This window comes from Anopheles funestus, chromosome 3RL (assembly GCF_943734845.2).
Source record: "Anopheles funestus chromosome 3RL, idAnoFuneDA-416_04, whole genome shotgun sequence".
In the NCBI taxonomy this organism is placed as follows: domain Eukaryota; kingdom Metazoa; phylum Arthropoda; class Insecta; order Diptera; family Culicidae; genus Anopheles; species Anopheles funestus.
In genome coordinates, this window is record NC_064599.1 from 82,045,251 (window position 1) to 82,061,206 (window position 15,956).

Here is a 15,956-nt window from a genome sequence, read left to right on the forward strand (position 1 = left end):
CGCAGGCCACCATGGACTTGAACAATGATGTTGGTTGCGACATTCATACACAGACACACACAAACGCAAGTACTTCCTCAGTTTGAGGTAAATAACGGAATATAATTCGGGGATCGTAATCATCTTTACACATATTTCAGAGTCTATAGAAAAAAACCAAATGCAACATAAAGAAGGAAGAAATTTTGTGAATTGACCACATCGGCGACAACGAGTGATGTAACAATGTTTATTTACAATGTTCTGTTTCCAGGATAACGATCGTGCATGGAATTCGCTTAACAAAACCGTTTGATTTTCGATCTCTTGAGCAACGTGCGTTTATCACGCATACACCAGAATGGATATTCGATATAGCTGAGAAGAATTATGACAAATAAACGACAGCAATAGCAATGAAACCACGAGTAGTAAGTAATTTTTCTAAAACGCTAAAAGGAGTTTCGACTCCATAACTCGTCAAGGCTCCTATCCACGTTTATATTTGTCCGCGGGTTGTCTTCCACCGTTCCGGGCCTTCATCGTGTGCCCGTAAATCGTCTCAACTTTTGCAGAATTCTGCGACGAGAAGATTTTAGGTGAAAATCTCTCAAAAACTGTTCAACCGTCGTCTTCGGTCAGTCAGGATCGTGCTAACTACCTGATTCGGTGTTTGTCGCGGCTGATCGCGTATTCCACCTGGGTTCCCAGTTGTGGTGTACGCTCGTCACACACAGAAATCACAATCACATCTTGCCTTTCGCATCCATTTTCGGCGCGAAAAATGTCGTTCTAAAGTCAGTCCTTATATGCGCGGCTGGTCATCGGGCGCTGCTCGAGGAGGGAAAACTCGCTCCCAGCAGCTAAATCTCGCCCACTGTAACGGCTGCGCGCAGTTACAAACTTCACCGACTGTCTTGTCTGTCGTCTGGACGTTCGTTGCTATTGCTGCCGTTGGTGTCTCTTCGCTCTGCAGCTTGTGCGGCGCGCTGCGGGAAAACCGATCGCGTCGCGTCGGCTGTACGTTGTGCGATTCTAGCTAGTGACCATGATAAAAGGTGCATCCACCCACTCGCGATCGCTATTTTGTACAATGCTCGCCCTGAATGATGATCGTCGTTTCGCTTTCAATTTCAAGTTCTCCATTCGTTTGTTCGTTTTCCTTTCTCGGTCTCTCGTACTACACGTTCCCGTTTTTTAGGGTTGGCAGCACTTTGCCAGTGCTGCTTGTGCTCTTGTTGCTCGATTGCCTATCCTATTTCCCTTTTTTCTCGCTGGATAACTACATGGTCGCGCACACCATGTGCACTCGAAAAGCCATTACACAAATGTCAATTATTTTCAATACTTTTTCTTCTGCTTCTTCAAGTTCTAGCTCGTCTAGCTTTCTCTTCTTCCCTTCTCTCCTGGTTTCCCAGATTCAGTAGATTTTATCTTCGTCGCAAAACCCACTTATGCGCACTCTTCAACGCTTACGGTTCGTCCGTACAAAACTCGCGTCGCGTTTCTTTGGAGGATACTACTTAGCAACATTTTAAGCTAGCGGCAACTCGATTAAGCAGCATCTTGCCCTGATCGTCCCTGATTTACACCACTTATCAACCCCGCGTGTATCGTTCTTTTGACACACCGTAGAGTGCTAACTGAGATGAATCGTTGGCCGTCAGGTAGCTCTGGAATCAGTTTGTACAAACAAATGCACTTAGCGTAGCCTGTGCCCTGCACACCTAACTGCCCACAATGTGTTATCGATTTAATACACCGCTTCTTCTTTGTTTAAGGAAAACTATCGTCTGAGTTTTGACTAGAGCCACCAGCATTTGCATCGACGCTGGATCATTAGGTTGGCTCGTTCGTTGTCCTCCGCGTAGACGACGAAAAAGCTGGTGGGACTTTTTCCTCGAGGTGACTCGAAATTCCCCCCCAAAACGCCCATCATAATGTTGTGTCCCTGTTTCATCTCTTACGTGGGATTTTCTTTCCACATTTGCGAACTTACGTTGTGTGACACTGTGATTGGCAGAAATATAAACCATTGTTGGTTGGGCGATGGCGAAGGTGTTGGGCCCGTTGATTGCCATCTACTGCAACAGATATGCTAGGATTTCGTCCCTTTATTGTCGCTCGCATTGAACCAGTTCCCGGGTGGTGCGTTCACAACGCACTACTACCTACGTGGTTCACCAACAGCGAAGATACGGAAAACTAAATGGAAGAAAGAAAAGCCACGAGAACACATGCGAATTTATTCAAACGATCGTGTGTGCGGAAAAGAGAATTTGTGTGTTAAAACCGAATACCACCTTCCAAAGCTTTAGGACGTCAATAGGCACATGAAGTACAGGATAACAACATGAAACGTGTAACTAACTCTACGACAAGAAATATATTTACTGCTACATAATCTACTGTAACAAAACAATTAAAAGTGTGAAATTAACAGGAAGATTGCACAAATTGGCACTAACAGCGAGGCATTTGCATCGTTCAAAACTAAACTTTAATAGTCACTGAGATGAAATGCTGCAAGTTGTTGTTTTGAGTACGGCAAAACATTTTTGTCGATACAAACCAGGCTTATTACGGTTTATGTCGAGAAAATCTTTCAATAAAAAAAACAACCATTTTCTTTTGTGCAAATTTTTTTGTTTTATAGTTTCTCTGAAGATGACAGCAAAACGTTCCGCTCTGCGTATAGTGTTACACGTTGGCATGTTTTGACCATATCGCACCTATTTTGATCTTTCTAGCTGTTCCATCCATCGGGGAAGGTTCATGCTCGCCTGACCGGACAGTCAATGGGGCTTAAAAGTACGCTACACCCATTTTAACCGCCCTGCTAAGGATGTCGATGAGGAACGAGGGTCATATTTGCTCTAATAGCTTCTCATTCGTCACCATAAATCGATCCTCTTTTGGTATTTCCGCTCACGGGAAATAAATGGTAAGAAATGGGTACCTCGCAAAAGGGGGGTGTTGTATACACAACCGAGGCTATGAAAAGAAATAAAGATCGTTTCTACTATGGCAGCCGAAGATCATAGCCATCAGCAGACCAACAAAAAAAAACCATTCGTCCACGACGCGCCATGGACGCACCCCAAAAGGGGTGGGTGGGTGGAAGGGTTTTGCATGTTTTCTTTCCTTTCCCTGCAAAGCTTGAGTGATCCTGCGCCCAATAAAAGTTACAGCCGGATCAAAAGGCTTTACAGCCAGGTCATATCGGTCCGGTTTGTATGTGTGGCGAGGGCAACAGGAAGACTCCCACCACCACCGATCGAACGACCGGATTTTACCCCGATCGGCTTTACCGCGTACCGTGTGCCGTATACTTTTTTTTTTATCGTACCGGGACGATCGTGCCGGTTGCGTATGCTATTTCGTCCAAAAAATATACAACACCATGCAACCATAAAACGTGAAATTGGTTTTACAAATTGCAACAAAATGATCCGTTTTTTTATGGCAAACTGGACCCGCGAGAAAGGGGGGTTCGTCGTCTGCTGCCAACGTTGAGGGGTGAAAAGTTTTGAGGTTTTTGCAAGTTCCTTTTAGAAGAGGAATCCTGGAATTCTAAAACAACAAATCGTGGCTTGGGGGTTAGCTTTTCACTGCTTTACCCTTTGCTAAGACAGTATTCCCACTGTACCCACCATCATCACCGGTTCGGACATCATCACAGAGTGAAATGATAATCGATGATCTGTTATGCTCTCATGATTATCGTACGCATAGGCTAAGGGCATACGTACTCACACCACCGGTTTGGTACGCACACAACTACCACTACAAACAGGTCAGTGTACAATCGTCAAATTCACACATTTCAATATCACTCGTCGATCGTTAACCACCTTCATCCAACAATAACCGATAATTAACGAGATTTCACGGTTCTTCCCTACCAGTAAAAGGGAGAGAGAGAGAGAGTGAGATCGAAAGGAAGGAAGAAAAAAAAACAACCCCGGCACGAATTTCGAGAGAAGCCAGAACGCTCGATCTCGATTGTCCGGTAATCGAACCACCAAACGAAGGGAAGGAAGTGTGGACAAAGTTGGGGGGGATGGGGGGGATGGGACTGACTGATCGACATTGCCCTGCCGGGTGCCAGGGCGAAGAAGCAACCGATTGCGACGCACAACGGAAGAACGCGGTGGCAGTGGCCCCAAACTACTTGAAAGGCGCAATTATCCATCCATCTCCGTGCAGCGTGTCCCAGCGTACACCAGCGTCGCACTTGGCCGCTGTGCGCACAACAGCGCACATTCGTGAATTGGGGACGCTCAAAATTGCACACACAAAAAAAAAACTCCCTCCCCGTGAAAAGAAGAGAACAAAAAAAACCAACACGAAAACGGAACGAGCAGCAATAAGGTAGAGATTTTTTTTTGTTTTCTTTTCGTACAGTTCGTTCCAAACTTTTGCAGAGAAAATAAAGGTGGAAGACAAATCACAAATGAACCCGGTTACATTCGTCTGCGTCTGCCTGGGACGACGTCTTCGACCGGGTTGCACTTGGAGGGAAAAACCGTCTGCAGGGACACGATCGCCGTACTAACTTCCCGTTTCGCGCGAGACATGAAATATTCGCTTGTCGTTTCGAAGGAGCCTTAACTCCTTCTGCCTTCCATTTCGTCCCTCGCGTGCCTTTTTTTGGGGCTGTTCTGTTCGCTAGCCATTGAAAACTCACCAAAACGGCGCACTCTCTCAGGGGTGTGTAGCTGATCGGCTGGAGTTTGGAGCCGAACGAGCATGTCCGTATGTGTGTGAGTGAGTATGTGGCTCCTATCTGTTCGTTGGATGCTGATCCACCACAACACCAACAACCGAGCGTCCTCACCTTTTGCCAAGAGTCGCCTTCGCTCCACAACCAAAACGAGGGAGGCTGTGTGTACTGACACTTCATAAATTCGTCGTTATTCCACACCTCCCCCTTAAACCCCCAACTCACCCTCAATATTCTGTCTGTTTCAACCCCAATCAACGCGCGCCGTGTCTGGCGCAGTGTGCTGAGTGGATGCTGTGGCCCGGGGGACAAACCAGGTCCCCCTGGTTCATTGGGTTGCTTTTTTCGTTTTTTCGTGTAGCCTTTTTAACGAATGACGAAAAAAGTATTATTGCTTCCTTTCCTGTATTCTTGTACACACTGGCTGGCTGGCTGGTTGGCGATCTTGCTCCTCGCTCTCTCTCTCTCTCATTCTTTCTCGACGATTCTTGGACTCGTGCGATCATCTCGTTTCTTTACGACCTTTTTGGCTGGTTATGGTCCTCCTGAACCATGTTCTATGTTCCGTTCTTTAGCTTTCTCATCCATTATTGCTTCTCTTTCTGTTCATCCCTCCCGCACCAACAAAAAAAAACTCCATCCCCCTCTCCTGCGCTCCTCCCCCCGGGCCCACCACACCTGCCACGATCTGTTCAGGCTCTTTCCAATTTATTGTGCTCCCTTCTTCGGGACCCGTACATGTTGGCCCTCCTGCTGATTCAGGGGCCCGGTCTTTGGGCAGGGATTTTTTCCCTCTAGTGTGTCTGTGTGTTTGTGTTACTTTTTCTTTCTGCCTCTTCTTTAGCGTTCTCATCCTGCTGCTACATCTCATTATAGCTTCACAAAAAAAACATATTTCAGGTCCTTTTCTATTTACAAGTTGTGTTGTGTTTCTACTATCAAACACTTGATTGATTTTGCTCGTTTCACCCCGTTCCCCCCCGGGGGTGGGTTCGTCGTTTGCCTCTCGTTGCTTTTCGATGTGTTACTCGATCGCCCATTACTCGATCTCTCGATTCTTGCGATCAGATTGTTTCTTCCGAGCTTTCTCAAATTCAAACCAAAACGAAAATGTGCGCGAGAGAGAGAGAAAGAAGGAAGAAAAAAAACAACTCATCCAATCATTTCATCGTTCTTTTCCTTTTTGGCTGCCTACTTTCCGCGTTTCCCACCTCTTCTTCTCTTGTGCTACCACTAACCCACTGCTCCTCACATACCAGGCCGCAGTAGTGGGTTGAAGTGGCAAACGAGCAAGTGATCGTAGAACGAGAGCGAGATGGAAAAACTTGTTTTGGAAATTCGTTTCCCTGCCCTTTCGGTCCTTCCCGGAGCAGAGATTCCTCTTACCGGGGCCTCACATATCTGCGTGTGTGTGTGTGTGCCTCCCACGACAGCAGAAAGGGAAAAGGCAACGAGCCTACGAAATGATTCTCGAATCCCAAGCATTCTTCATTTTCCGTTCCCTTCTGCCTGTTCAACCTGCCCCGAACAAGAAAAAAAAAACCTTCCACGTTTGCTTACCAACCTTTTTTCTCTGTTTTCGGGTGCCTCTCTGCCTCTGCCACCAGCTTCACTATTCGTCCTTCCTTCACCCTCACCACCCCGGTGACTTTCCATCTCCTTCTCCGTCCTCCTTTTTCCAACACTTTTGGTCGTTTTCTCGGAAGACAGATTGATCGTTTCCACGCATCAGATGCACATTACAAGAGCGACATACACGCATGCAGACAAGCATTGCGTACACTTTATTCTGGCTTCGTTTTTTTTTACATGTTTTGATTTTTCTATTTCACATGAAGCTTGTGTTTTACGGTCGATCAGTACGTGATCGGTGCACGGTGGCTCGATCGAACCCGATCGAACGTTCGTTGGTTCGTTGGCATTCAGTCTTATTATGTATCATCGATTAGACATTTTCCTAAGTGATGCTTTTTCTGACGCTTTCTTCATTGTTTGCTAAACTTACGCGCATTGGGATGGGTGAACCCCAAAACAGCCAAAACAGAGACATCCAAACGGGTTCGGTTTTGTAAACGGAATCAGCTTATCTACGCACAACGGACAACTAATAATATACACATTAAAGACGCACTAAACTTAAAACAAGGAAGAGGAGCTTTACAATTATTAACAGTTTTTGGAAAGGGCACGCACGCACAGCATACACACAATACATTACAAATCATACATCCATTAGACGAATATTATCACGAACACGATTACGCTAAACGCACAGACGAACAAAAAAAGAAAAATAGAACCAACTCGGCCAACATGTGGTATAGTACGGCGACCGCACACATATACCCTGTATCCGGTCTAAGGCCACTACGGTTTAAGCTAAAACATTTAAACACCATCCTTTCCCGCGCTAAACATAACAAACAACAATGGAAGAACTGGTGCACCGGGAAGTTCCGGATGCAAAAAGACGGGGGATAGATACAGGGAAGATTTGGGTAAAGGATATTTTTTGGGACATTTTGGAAGGAGTATCTATAGTTTGTAGTAGTTTGCTTTTGTTTCTGTTTGTATCGGTACACTACCTATCACTAGCGATTTGACTACTGCTGCTGTTGCTGCTGCTCCGACTACTGCTGCCGTTGGTGACTGCCGCTGCTGGGCCGTTGTCAATGCTGCTGGATGCACCGACCGTCACGGTTGCGGTCGTCGTTGATGGGGAGAGATCACCGTTGGTTTTGCTGGTCGCGTGTAGCTGCGTATGGCCGAGCTGCAGTGGATGGTTGCTGCTGCTATGGAGGGAGGCGAGGTGATGATGGTGATGGGCGGGATGCAGCAGATACCCACCGTTGCCGGGCGGACCCGGACTGGTGGAGGAGGCGGGATGAAGTGCCCCGGACGGGGGTGAACCCATCGGCCCATTGCCGGTACTACTGTCGGGGAGTTCCTCCTTAATCGTAAGCGCAGTCGTGGAAGATACCGACGAACCACCGGACGAGGGTGGCGTGTTGGGCAACAGTGGCGGGGACGTCTTTAAGTTAAGCTGCTGCAGATGGGGCGGTATCTGGAGCGAGGGCGTCGAAGAGGACGAGGACGATAACGAGGATGAGGACGAGGAGGACGACGACGACGAGGAGGAAGAGGAAGACGAGGGCGTCGGAGGTGCGAGTGTTGGTGTTGAAGGTGTTGGAGGTAGCAGCATCGTTGTTGGGCTCTTGCCCAGTCCACCGCCCGTTCCGTTCGTTGCGCTGGAGGAGCTGTTGTTGAGGTTGGTGCCTCCACCACCAGTGCCATTGCTGGCCGACGATGACGACGAGCTGGTGCGCATGGTGTGATGGTTGTTGTACGGGCTGAAGTTGTTGCTGTAGCTGTTGTTGAGCTGCGATCCACCGATGCCGGAATCGTTGCTGATGTTGTTCAGCTTATCGCTCACGTTTTGGAGTGCTGCTGCAGCAACGGCCGCCGCTGCCGCTGCCTGCTGATGGTGGTGGTGATGATGGTGATGGTGTTGGTGGAGGTAATGTTGTTGCTGTTGCTGCTGATGTTGCTGGAGCTGTTGCTGAAGTTGTTGCTGCTGCTGCTGATGTTGCTGCTGGGCGGACGCAATCATAGACGCGAGCCCCAGGTGATCGTGATGGTGGTAGAAGTTGGTTGGCGTGGCAGGACTTGCAAGTAAATTCAGCGGAGATGCTATACTCGTCGAAGGTGACTGTAGACTCGAGAGTACGCTCAGACACCGTGGACTCGAAAGTGATTGGTTGATCGATTCCCGATCTTCGTCCTCTTCGCCCGGTGATTTACTGCTATCGTCTTCCATACTTCCGCAGCTTCCGATCGCATCATCCGAACCATCGCCCCGATCGCGACCACCTTCCCGATCGCTACCACCATCACCGCGATCACCGCCACCTGTTTCCTTGTAGCGGATACACTTCTTCTTACGCCGGCACGGTTTACACCACTGATTCTGCTGATCGAGTCCGTACCGGGCGCGACACTTTTTCATACTGTTCCCACCAGGATCTGCCGGACTGCGATCCTTTTTCCTTTTCTTCTTCTTCGCACCATACCCGTAGTTATCCCGTGCCGTCCAGCCCGGGTAGAGTTCCATGTGGAGTTGCCGCTCCTGGCGCGCTTTGTCGTAGTAGACGCTTTGCTCCTCGCGCGACAACGAATGCCACTTGCGGCCAAGAATTTGGTTAATGGCGGCCGACTCCTTCAGCGTACATTCGGCCACTACCTTCGCGCGCATCTCCTTCATGTAAAGCATGAACGCGTTCAGTGGCTTCTTCACGTGGCTGCGCTTCTTCTCCAGTGCGGCCTCACGCTCCGCCAGCGACTGATGCTTGTGACCACCGCCGCCTCCACCGCTGCCATTGTTGTGATGGTTTTGGTGATGGTTGTGATGGTGGTTGTGGTTCGTGTGGTGGTTACTGTTGTTGTTATTGCTGCTATGCTGATCACCGTGCGAACCACCCGTACGGTGATGATGGTAGGAAGCGGAAGACCGATGATGATGGTGATGACCCGACGGTAGCTCATGATCCGTACCGGACGATGAGGATTCCAGCTTGATCGATGTCCCGCCCTGCCGATCACCTCCCCGGTGCGATCCTCCCCCACTGCCGGGAATGTCCTGCTTCGGACCGGGCGTAATGATTGCCGGATGTCCCGGATTTAGCACCGGATGCGATGGATGAATGCTGGGCGGAAGTAAGGTGGGAGAGTACCGATAGAAATCACTCGACAGCGATGTATAGATCTGCAGCGAGGAAGGATAGGGCGTCCGGAAACCGGCGGCCGGACTGTAGAGTGAGGGCGAATGCCAGGACGATGGAACCGGCAGCATGTCCGGGCTGATCATCGGGTAGGGATACTGGCTGGTAGGAAAGCTGTACAGCGGTGGCCTCGTCAGGCTCATCGTTTTCGGATCCAGCTGGTACGGTAAGATGCCACAGTGGGCGGGCGGGGGCGACGAAAGATGATCACCGTTGTGGCAGAAAAATGGCGGCAAGCTCATCTTGTTCGCCATCGACACCGGCAACCCACCGGCAGCACCGTTCGGGTACGAGTACGGCGGCACGATGTAGCCCATGTTGAAACCGGGATGCGGTGCCCCGTGCGGCAGCTTACCACCCGTCCCACCGCCTCCGCTGCCTCCACCTCCGCTTCCACCGCCGTACAGCGCGTTGGAGCTTTCATGGCGCGTCGTTCCGTTTTTGACCGTCTTTTCCTCGCTTTCGGTCAAATCGATCAGGCTGGACTTTTCCTCGAGCAGATTCTCGGACAGCTTCTCGTCGTCCCGGTCGCCCTCATCCTTAAACACTTTCACCTCGTCCGTGCTGCCCAGCTCATCGCCGGTCGAGCTGTTGTGTGGCATTTTGCCCAAAAACAATTGCCGCCGTAATTGGCGCTCCTTTTCTTTGCTAATCGGCGACGGCGGCCGCCTACCGTTACCGGCAAAAATCACCAATAAATTACTCGCTGGCTGCTGGCGCACAACTAAACAACTATATTACAAGCAAAAATTGACGATCTTTCGCACAGCATGCGCACAGAATAAGGCACTAGGAATTCGATGCAGAATATTATTAGCCCTACCGCAGAAACACTAACGCATACGACGGGGTTTGCCGCTTCGTCTACCCACGCAATACGCGGTGGGTAAGGCACACGATTTCTAACAAGTGACACAACCTCGTTACCACGTTTTGCACTTCTTGCAGACCCTTCCTTCTGCCGTTTGCCCTTCTTTCTCTCTTGCACTGAACGCACTGAACCCAGATGATAAGGGTGGTAGGGGGGTTGAAAATTTCTTCGCTTGCACTCAACGGTTGCAAATTGCACGTTTTGCCTACGGCTTCCCCACAGACGCTAGGGGGACACTCACACGCACGGTTTGCACGGTCGGAAGAAAGAATAAGGGCCCCGCGACAACACTCACTTAGGGGTGGCGCCTCGTAGATGCAATTTTTGCGTTACGCACACACCCACACCTCGCACACACACGCACGCACACACGCACTGCACTAGTGTTCGCCGGCACCGGGCCGCCGGACTGTGCCAGAACACGCGCTGTCTGTTTTCTATGCCAATCCGTTGCCGATGATCGGTGGCCTATCGGCGCCATCGAATGCGGCCCCTGCCGTCTTCGTCCTCCGTCGCTGTTCTCCTGTACCGTGGCTGGGACGGAACGAAGGGACGCAACGATCCGCTCATGTTCCGGTGTGTCCCGGTAGCAGGCTGGCAGGCGCAACTCCACGCGCTGTTGCTAATGTGTTCCGCATGCGAACGTTACAACGATCCGCGATCGCGATTCTTACCGATCGCGCGATGCCGTCATCTCGCAGGATGGAGCGATACACTTGCTTTTTTATTTCTTTTCTTCTTCTCCTGTTGTTTGCTCCAGCTACAACGAGCAATCACCCGGGGCGGGGACGATAGAATACCGCGGACGGACACGACACACACTCGCGCACGGGCGGGCGATGAGTAATTGGCCTGGTGGTGCGTGCGTTTTACTATTATTATGACATTTGTTGCGATAGAAAATGGCCTTCACAAGAGCGGCACGCAGGAAGCTTTTTTGTTGTTGTTGTTTTTTTCGTTTTCTTCTTTTCTTTACTGGTTTTGGCACTAGTGCACGGGGGGAATCTGCGGAATCGCACAAATGACCCAACAAATGGGGCGAATCTCCGGGCGTGAAATTGGCTTCTTTTTATCTCGCCCTCTTTTACACAGCTTCCACAGGGCGGCTATAACACTACTACTACCACTACTACTACTAATGCTAATGCTATATTGACTTAGCTTCACAGAGACACTTCACGGTGGTGGAGTAAGTAGCAGAAAAAGGCTAATTCTTAACGGCTTGTTAGCGACTTGGGGGATGTGCGCCGTTGTTTTCGCACCGCTCACAACACAATTCCCGCGCACGCACCCGCACCTTCTTGATCTTGATCACATCTCGCGGAAACAGCGCGAACAACACACGATAAGACACACCTTGTTTTCTTTCTCCAGCACACCAGCCACACGGTGGCTATAATTCGATGCCGATGTATTGCTTTTGAAGGAATGCACTAGACAGCCACTACACCCGGGCGGGGACACTGGGTTGGTTCACTGGCACGGTACAAAAGAATCGGATCGATCGGAAACCCCACTGCATTATTGGTGTGACAACTCCCGACGGCACTTGTAACACTGGCGCTGATTCTAGACAGTTGCACCTTGCCGCACGCTGACCTGCGTACGGTAGAATATGTTGCTGCACACGGATTGTTTCGTCCGGAACGTTTACCCAATGGTGGGTACGATTGTTTTCCCAAATTTTCCGTACGTTTTTCAAACTGTTTTTCGTCTTGTTTTTGTTCTTGCGCGCGCCGATCGCGAGCGAACTTACTTCGATGGTGGTGAGCAAATGAATGAGAGAGAGCAGTCAACGGCCCTCTCTCGTCATGTCACTTTTCGATTTCTGTCTGTCTCTCGCTTCTTCCGCCACCCCGTCGCGCCTATCGAACGTACGTCAAATGTACGGAGCGAAAAATGCGAGAGCCGAAGAAAGCCGAAGTGTTTCCAACATGGCGGTGACGTTTGGAATCGAAAAATTTGACCGCACATTGGGAACGTTGGTTGGTTTCGTTAAAAATATTATGAAACCTATAATTTTTCAAATGTAATACCATATTTTCAAGAAGCAAAACATGAAAATAGATAATTCTGCTTACGTTTTCAAACAATACAAAAATTGTTTAAGAAACGTTATTGCAATAATATACCGAGATGGAGCGAAGATCTTCCCAGACAGCTCACGACGATCGTTTTAATTGAATTATGTTTTTATGCTACATGTTTACTGTATGCATTAAGGTGATGCTTTGTAACCAATATTAGATGAATAAATCTGATTCGTAAACATACAATTATCGCACAATGAATCATGTTGAGATCTTCCCATTTCTTTGGTTGCTATCGATCCCTAGGCGTAACCTTCAGCAACGGATGTAATCAGAGACATCCTTGTCATTTCCGCTTTCTTATAAAGGACGGCGTGGTTGTGCTCACAGGAAATGGAATTAAATGGGAAATTGTAAAATACGGATTAAATTTTCGATTCAACAAATGATGTGTGTGTTGGAAGAATCGGACAAGGTAGACATTTTGTAGTATTAATTTTAAACGTAAACGAATTTATATGTTTTGCAAATGAATAATATAAAAAAAATGTCACGTGGTTTAGTTCCAAGGCCTAAGAAAGCGTCTGCTGTGGGTTTTGTCTTCCCGCAGCATAAGACACTCCATACGCCATGCTGTGTCGTTGGGATGCGTGTCTTGAGCGGTAAAAGGTAAGCGTGCATTCTCAAACAAAACAAACGTATATGTCCTGTTTGCATTCCTGGTCAACCTCATCTCACCTTGGTGGTGACGGTGGTCGGTCGGTTGCTATGACCATCGTCGCCACGGGCGTTGGATATGCACTTTTTAAATGTCATTGCAGACTGAGGATGCTTGTTTTCCTGCTGGCCGCGCCATGATGTCGCGGCAAACCGCCACCCAAGCGCATCCACCCTTTTTCCACCAGGAAGTCCCATTTCCATTTGGTCGACAACGACATAGTTTGCGGGAGGTGGTGAGGGGGATTACAGGGTGTACAGGGATGGAAGAATAACATGGAAGAAATTAGTCCCTCGGCACGGCACAAAATTCAGTCCCCGACACCCGAATGAAGGTGAAGGGAAAGGTACAAATAAATAGTAAAACCTTTTGTTATCATGCTGTGCAAATATGGTTCAATATCTATTATTGGTACGCACTTGTTTATCTTGGTCCTTTCCTGGTTCCTTACCTTCTGCTTCGGTGGAAAGGAAAGTAAAGGCTCTGTGTCGTCGGTGCACAACTGACTCACACGGTTCACAGCCATTTTCCAACAGCTTCGAAATGCGTGAAAGCGATAGCGAAGTCCTACGCAAGCTAGTTGGATTGTGTGGACGACAAAAGGGTGCTGGCGGGAGAGAGGCCTAGAGAGGGCGGTAAACCTCGGAAGGATATTATTTACACCTCGATCCTGGCCTCGATCGTTCCAAGCCGTATGGCGTCCAGGGGAGCGAGTCCTTTTTTTGACATCTTTCAAATGTTTACTTTTTAATCTACCAGAACGAATATATTTCTCGGTATTTGGTACGGTTCTTTCGGGTGCCCGGATTCGGGACGGTCATTCTACGGATTGCGTTCCACGCTGTCCTTCGCATACGTATCCTCCCGCATTTTCAATGGTTTCACTTCCTTTATTTCTGTTTGCGTGGCTCACCTAGACCTGTCCGAGGCGTTTGGACGCATAACAAGCTGCTTTTTTCTGCTTTTCTCTCTTCAAATAAGCATTTTTATTGTTATTTATTGTCCATCCAAAAACGGTGCGATGGGCGATGTGTGATAATCGAACCCGATTTCGAGCTCCTCACCACCGGTGCCACACATTTCTGTGTGGCAGGTTGTGTGCGTTCTGTCCACCCTTGACTGAAACGTGTTCGAAATGGTGCGTGAGATGCTGAGATCGCTTCCAGCCATTAGGATATATATTAGAAATTCTTCGCACATTCGATCCGGCGTCACTGCCAGCAGGTTATCGTCCGCATTGCTCACAAACGCAGTTCTGCTGCAGTTTGTTTTGGAATTCCCCTTAGGGGCAGCCCAGATTAAACGACCCAAAAATAATCGTTCCTGGTACAGAGAGCGAGGGCAAAGAAAAGAAGAAAAAAAAGGCAACAACAGGCGAAAGCGTTTCTTTAGGAAGCAAATAAAAACCCGACATCAATATTGTACCGAATTTACGCCTCATCACGCGTCGTCACTCGATCGTTTCTTCGCTTACGCAGGATCAGGTTCGGCTATATCGTGTTACGCACCTGAAAAAGAACCCCCCTGCCGGATCACAATTGGGCGAATGATTAATGTTTTCCCTTGGGACGGAAAAATGGAGAAAAATCACCGAAAAAGCCCACCCGTCGAGTTTTGATCAGTTCCATCAAAATTGGCAATTGTGTGACTGGTTCAGAACGCTGGAAGGATAATGGGTAGGGTCGAGCAAGGAACGTTCGAAGAATTCCTAGCGATCAAGCTGGATCTGCGAAACGACCGAAGGGGCAAATTTCACGTCTCCTTAACTAGGAGCAACAAGAAGGAACTCGCTGCGCAATACGGCATGAGTTCCTGCATCGCTTTCGAAAGAAACGTGGCGATGGTGTTCCTTTTCTCGGCAGGTTGTTGTTTTGTGCCCTCCGCTGTGTAGTGCGGAGGTCCTTCCCGGGATTCCGGAATCATTAGCAAACGCAACGAGGGGTCTAATGCTGTGTTAGGCTTTTCAGCACCACAGCCCCGGACCTGTTTTTTTCCTGCCCGTGTATTTCAGCCCTACTGTGCAGTCAGACAACGGGATCAATGGGATTCCGGAGCAGGTAGTTGATGCGAACCAGTGCAAGGATTTCTCGTGTTCATGCTGCTTTTCATTCTGGGCCCTGGTTGGCTCGTAAATCGTCTCTTGCCTTTCTCCCTACCAATCCTTCTTCCACTGTCCTACACATACGCCGTTTCTGGATAATACATTCCTTTTTTTCTTCACCATCACGTCCATCCGTTTGTCCGGTCCGGGTTTTTAATACGGCGAGTGAGAGGAAGAACATCGTAAAGAACGAAGACTGGGATGGAGTAAAACAAAACAAGAACGAGTGCGAGAGAAAAAAAGCAGCAACCCGAATCCCTAAATTCTATGGGTAATTTATGACAATCAGCCCAGACCAACAACGCGCTTCGAAGAATGAAAGAAAACAATGTTATGCTGAGCTTTGCGTTTTCGCTTCTCTACGCATTAGAATGGGCAAAAGCACAAACGCCAACATAAAACCCTCACGGTCCAACCAATAACCCCGCCAGCATCAACAAATGCAAACATGCTTTTGTGGGACGATTCGTACTGCTGGCCCAACGGCGTCGATCGAGGGCGAGGGGTGCTTACCATGCGATCGAGTCTTCCTGCTTATCTGCGAATGTGATTGAGCTAGGCCGGTCCGGCGGAAATCGGCTTCCAAAGGATTAGCAGCACTGTTTGAAAGCGGTCGCACCAGCGGGTGTGATCGCTAAATTCCGGTGGCTTTTCGACAACTCCACCCAGGAGAGGGATGGTGGATTAGTGAGGAATCCACCAAACAATGGCCAATTTGTGTGAGATGAGTGTGAAGATGCGGCATTCATGTAA

General features: G+C 48.8%; 1 protein-coding gene across 1 annotated transcript; it reads right to left on the reverse strand.

The window, feature by feature from the left end:
• Window positions 1-218: 218 nt before the first annotated feature.
• On the reverse strand, window positions 219-12,406 carry LOC125771776 (protein pangolin, isoforms A/H/I/S-like). The gene is made up of 2 exons (XM_049442808.1): window positions 7,291-12,406; window positions 219-2,184 (listed from the first exon to the last, which is right to left on the reverse strand). Exons 1-2 carry the CDS (start codon window positions 10,083-10,085, stop codon window positions 2,160-2,162), a joined length of 2,820 nt encoding a protein of 939 aa, XP_049298765.1. The 5' UTR covers window positions 10,086-12,406; the 3' UTR covers window positions 219-2,159.
• Window positions 12,407-15,956: the final 3,550 nt, after the last annotated feature.

Coding starts and splice junctions, on each gene's coding strand:
- LOC125771776 (XM_049442808.1), bottom strand. CDS start 10,085: ATGCCACACAACAGCTCGACCGGCGATGAGCTGGGCAGCACGGACGAG. Junction 2,185..7,290: donor AGTCAAATCGCTAGTGATAG/GTAGTGTACCGA, acceptor TCTTCCATTTAG/TTTTCCGTATCTTCGCTGTT.